Source organism: Gossypium raimondii, chromosome 7 (genome assembly GCF_025698545.1).
Source record: "Gossypium raimondii isolate GPD5lz chromosome 7, ASM2569854v1, whole genome shotgun sequence".
NCBI classification, from domain to species: Eukaryota; Viridiplantae; Streptophyta; class Magnoliopsida; order Malvales; family Malvaceae; genus Gossypium; species Gossypium raimondii.
In genome coordinates this window covers 14,985,474-14,991,106 of record NC_068571.1, presented here as the reverse complement: position 1 = coordinate 14,991,106, position 5,633 = coordinate 14,985,474, and the positions used below count along the sequence as shown (strand labels likewise).

The following is a 5,633-nucleotide window of genomic DNA, read 5'->3' as shown; positions in this document are numbered from 1 at the left end:
CTAGTGGCGTCAACCCATTCTTTGTTTTATCCTGAACTTATCACTTTCACAAGTGTGGCGTTCAAACCCTATACCGAGGTTCCTATCTATCTAGATAGTGGGTCGAGGTTTTTGTTTGAATATCATCTATCCATCTCATTAAACGTATAAGTGCTGGGTCGACACTTATTAGTGTTGGTTCTTACTTGTTTCTTGAGTCGATTTTCTTTCCATCAATTTTCCATAACCGAACACATCCATTTAGCCATTTTCTGAACCCTTGTTGTTTTAAAACAATATTGACCCTGTTTCACCTATTTTACTTACTAGCTATTCAATTGTTCCTTACTTCATCATAGACGATCGAGCAACAGAAATACGACTTGACTCAACAGCGAGGTAGATCGTATCAAGAGGGCTGGAAACACACAAGAAGATCTAAGAAGTTAAAATAATAAATCGGCACAAACAGAATTTAAAAGAAAGATTGAACAGCAAGAAAATAAAATAAAGTCCTAAGAAGCTGATACGAGTCATAAAGGCCCAATCCAAGTTCAAGAACGTGATGGGCTCAAATTACCACAAGGCCCAATAACAAGATCAAAGGCCCGACAAATGCGATCCAAACTAAATGGGACCATTCAAGAGCTTGTTAGCAAGGCCTTAGATGCATACACGAGAGAACAAGAAAATCAAGATTCACTTTCTTGTTTTCAAGAAAATCAAGAAACCGAATCTTGGCCCAATTTTGCTGTTCGAAGAGATTTCAAGAATCAAGAAAATCAAGATTTCAAATCTTGGAAATCTTGGTCCAAGAAACCAAATCTTGCAGCCAAAACGCATTGGATCTCCATTACGAGCGCCAACGACCCAATTTTGGTAGGAGATGGATCACGAGCCCAAATTCTTGAAGGCGAGGTCCAATAACCAAAATTTAGCCCAATCAAGAAATTTCTTCATACTTAGTTGAAAAATCAGGCCAAAATGTCAAAGGGCCCAATTTGTAAACATCTTACTTGTTTAATTTAATTTTTTAATCTTTAGGAGCATTACATGTAAAATTCGGCCCAAAACAACCCATATAAGTGCATGGCCGAATTTACCTTGTTATTTTATTAATTAGGTTTAATTTTTATTAGTTACTTGTGAGATTAGGATTTGTTGGAGGCCTATATAAGCATTGGCCAACCACCCTTTGTAAAAATCATCTTATTATTATTTTTCTATCAAATTTCAGATTTGTTGAGTGCAGAATTTTCTTTGGGGTTTTCTCCAAGAATTCTCTCTTGAGTTTTCTTTAGAAGTTGTTTTAACAATCTTTTGATTGTGGGAGCCATCTTCAACCTTCTTCTTGCCATCGATATTCTTTGGAGGGAGATTAGAGCCGTTTGAAGGAATTTGTGAATTCTTTCGGAATTCAAGGGTTCTTAGGACTTTTCTTTAATTCCTTGCTGTTCAATTTATTTTCTTTATTATTGCTTGTGCCGATTCTTCTTCTAATTTTCTTTGCTGTTTTTGTTTGTGTTTCAGCCTTGATTAAACTCCAAGAACTCTTCGTTTAATCGATCCCTTTTATTGGCAGCAACTATTCGATCCAAAATCCCCAAAATTTAGGGTTCTTGCCATTTTTTTATTTCTTCTTGTTGGGTGAAATTAGGTCTTTGGAATTTGGGCATTCTTGGCGATTCAAGTTATTGATGATTAGCACTCTTTCTTTACTTCCAAATTCGCTCAATTTCATTAATTTCTTTCTTTTCTTTTGTCGCCCAAATCCCTAATTTTCTATTAAAGATCGATTGATTTAATTCGTTGTTGTTTAGTGATCTTGAACAGATTAAACTTGTGGAGAATTGATCTTGGAGTTCGATTTTGTCTTCTTGAACTACGAAAACATCTATTCATTCGTTCTTTGTGTCTTTCTGTTCATTTAATTGAATTTGGGGATTTAATTCCAGATCTGATTAGTTTAATCTTGTTCTTTGTTTTAATTTCAGATCTGTTCGTTTAGAGCTTTCGTAGGAGTTTCTCGTGACTTGGCAACTCGATCTTGGTCCGCGCGCCACCCCGTATCAGAAGCCTTGAAATCCCGAAAGATTTCACAACTCCCTTCAAACGGCTCTAATCTCCCCTCCAATGAAGATCAATGGCAAAAGGAAGGCTGAAGATGGCTCCAACAATCAAAAAGATTGTTAAAACTACTTTTAAAGAAAACTCAAGTGAAAATTCTTGAAGAACTCAAAGAGAATTTTCACTCAAAGCAAATCTGAAATTTTCAATGTAATTGTAATGTGTTCAATAAGGTGGCCGGCCATGCCTATTAATAGGCCTTCTATCCATTTCCTAATCTCATTGGGAAAACTTAAAAAAGACCTAATTAATAAATTACGAGGGAAATTTGGCCAAGGCATTTTAATGGGCTGCTTGGGCCGAATTTTTACATATAATAATCCTAAATTCTAAAAATTAAACTTAGATATTTAAACAATTAAAATTTTTACAAATTGGGACACTTTAACAATTTGGCCTGATTTTCAACTAAGTATGGTTTGACTTCTTCGTTGGGCTTGGAATCATTTTATTGGGCCTTGCCTTTAAGAACTTAGGCTTGTAGTCCATCTCCTATCGAAATTGGTTCGTTGATACTCGTAACAGAGATCCAATGCGCTTTAGCTGCAAGATTCGATTTCTTGGACCAAGATTTTCAAGATTTGAAATCTTGATTTTCATGATTCTTGAAATCACTCCAAACAGCAAAATTGGGCCAAGTGATGCAATCGAGCCCCATGAGCTATCAAGTACAAACGATGTCTCCCTCGAGCTGCCTAAAGGACCTATTACCCGAGCTAGGGCTAAGAAGTTCAAAGACGGAATTTCAGCTTTGGTTGATCGGGTTTGGGGTGAATCCGTGGCCGGTCTACTTGAGGGTTCAAGGACCAGCAAGATGAGCAAATCGTGCACTCTACTTAAAAGCTCTTCAAGTTTAATTTTTTTAGCTCAATGAGCTTGTTTTAGTTCATTCGTCTCATCTTAGACTTATTTGACTTTATATTTATTTTACTGGAATAGTTATTTAATTTGTCATAAGTCCAAGTATTTAAGTTATTAATTCTGGTCAAATAATAATTAGATATTATTAAATATGTCCTAATTAGTTTAGGTGTTTTAAATATGTCCTAATTAGTTCAAGTGTTTTAAATATGTCCTAAACTAATACATGATTAAATGTGCAGATTTTTTTACAAGTATTTGTCTTAATTTAATTTGTTTTATACATGATTAATTTGTTGTTTTAATTTGGTGCAGAATTTACCTTGGACGGCAAAGGTGCATGCATCTTAGATTCATTGCATTTGGCCGATTCATGCATGGCAACCCAAATGAATGTTCAGCCGAATGTTCCATTTTTTTTAAACATCTACATACAGCTCATTTTAAGTGTTCACATGAGGGACTATTCAGCTGATGATGTTCACACACATTTGACTATTCAAAATTGACTTTTCACACTTGGTGGCTGTCCATCAACCCTCTTCAATGTTCCTATCTTTTCAGCCAACAAGTGCCAATTTAAGGAGTCAATTAGAGGCCTGGTCGAATCTAGACATGGCCATTTGACTACCGGTACATTCATCTCTACAAGGTCCATTTGCTTAATGCCTAAGCTGCCCATTGGAGCTCCCATTCAGCCGAATCTTTCTAGGGACTTAATTCTGGATCTTTATTGATTTTTCTTAGCTATTAAGCATGACTATTCGGCTAGCTTATGCAACACTATAAATATTTGCTTGTTAATTTGTAAAAGGACTTTTTGCCATTTTAATTATTGAATTAAGTATTTTGTGAGGATTTCTTCTCTCAATTTCGTCCAAAGACTTAGTTGGCTTATCTACTAGTTAGTGGCGTCAACCTTTGGTCTTTGCAACCCGAATTTATCACTTTCAACCAAAAGTGTGGCGTTCAACTATACCGAGGTTCCTATCTTCGTTAGATAGTGGGTCGAGGTCCTATTTACACCACTCTAAAACAACCTTAAAGACATATAAGAATCGGGTCAACTTTAACCCTTAAAGTTGGTTCACTCTTGTTTTTAAGCCTATCTTCCCATTTCACCTTAAATCGAAAATTCCAAACCTTTAATACTCATTCCTTTCATTCCTAGCAGAAATACCTTATAAACCATTGCCTTTTAACCTTGATTGAGCCCTTAACTTCTTTATTGAACGAATATATCTTTCTGAATCAAAACGAACGAAACTTCATCGTTAGAACGATTGGGCAACGAAAACGACTCGGATTCATCCACGAGGCCGGGGCGTATCAACGATTGTTCCGACTGAGACGCAAAATTTCTTAGCCATTTTTGGAGAACATTATGGGGGCGCCTTGGAACCAAGCTACTGTTTTCTACCACTTGCCATCTGTAAACGGATGGCCAAACCGAAGTGGTCAACTGAATTTTGTCTACATTGCTTCGAGCTATCATTCAGAAAAATTTGAAGGCTTGGGAAGATTGTTTACCGCATGTGGAGTTTGCGTATAATCGAGCTGTTCACTCAGCTACCAAACTTTCTCCTTTCAAAATTGTTTATGGTTTCAATCTGTTAACACCACTTGATTTGATGCCATTGCCTTCTAACCAACTCGTGCATGTAGATGGAAAACGCAAGGCTGATTACATCAAACAATTGCACCAACGAGTTCGAGACAACATTGAGGCTAAGACCAAGAAATATGAACAACAAGCTAACAAAGGCCGTAAGCGTGTTGTGTTCGAGCCGGGAGACTGGGTTTGGCTGCACATGCGTAAGGAAAGATTTCCTGCGCAAAGACGATCTAAGCTCCTTCTGAGAGGAGATGGACCATTTCAAGTCCTTGAACGAATTAACGATAATTCTTATAAGCTGGACTTGCTAGGAGAATACAACGTTAGTGCAAGCTAAAAACGTTTCTGATTTATCTCCGTTTGATGCAGATTGCGATTTGAGGACAAATCGTTCTGAAGAGGAGGAGAATGATGTGAGCTCGCCTATGAACAACGTAGAGCTCGAACAAGAAGCTATCAAGCTGCCCATTCGTCCGATAATGCGAGCTAGAGCTAAACAATTCAAGGACGCTATTTCAGCAATGGTGGAACGAATTATGGAAAATGATACCAAAGAATTCAAAAACGAGCTTAACATGTTTAATTTTTGGGAAGCTGAATTTCGTTCCAGCTAATAAAATTTGCTGCTGGAATTTTTAGACAATTTAAATTAAGCATTTAAATAAGTTTTACTACAGCTTATAAATATGTCTTTAATTAATATAAGTGTTTAATTTGTCTTAGTTAAATTAAAGATGTCTTGATTTTATTTAGTTTGTCTAAATTAATACATGTATTAAATCTATCCAGCCGAATTTATGTGTCATGTTTTATTAATATTTAAGTTGTCACAATGTTAATTATGATGTTTACATTATGTTTTAATTTAATTTCAGCTGAATTTGTTTGAATTAATTAAGTTCATTTGTTTTAATTCAGGTGCAGCTGAATTTGGAGATTCATTGGCTAGATGCATGCATGTAGATTCAATGAATGTGAAGATGTATGTGCAGCTGGTTTAATGCATTCAAGCTGATTAATTTTGGCTCTCTTCAAAGCAACTATTTGGCCA

General features: G+C 36.1%; 1 protein-coding gene across 1 annotated transcript; it reads left to right on the top strand.

Moving 5' to 3' along the window:
• The first annotated feature begins 4,351 nt into the window (after positions 1-4,351).
• On the top strand, positions 4,352-5,196 carry LOC128042500 (uncharacterized). Its single transcript, XM_052633854.1, has 3 exons — positions 4,352-4,399; positions 4,467-4,847; positions 4,894-5,196. The coding sequence occupies exons 1-3, from the start codon at positions 4,352-4,354 to the stop codon at positions 5,194-5,196; spliced, it is 732 nt and encodes a 243-aa protein (XP_052489814.1).
• The last annotated feature ends 437 nt before the right edge of the window (positions 5,197-5,633 follow it).

Excerpts from the sequence above, each read along its gene's own strand:
- LOC128042500 (XM_052633854.1), top strand. The coding sequence starts at position 4,352 with ATGGGGGCGCCTTGGAACCAAGCTACTGTTTTCTACCACTTGCCATCT. Across the intron at positions 4,400-4,466 it reads TTTTCTACCACTTGCCATCT|AAAAATTTGAAGGCTTGGGA; the intron begins GTAAACGGATGG and ends GCTATCATTCAG. Across the intron at positions 4,848-4,893 it reads GAGGAGATGGACCATTTCAA|GAGAATACAACGTTAGTGCA; the intron begins GTCCTTGAACGA and ends TGGACTTGCTAG.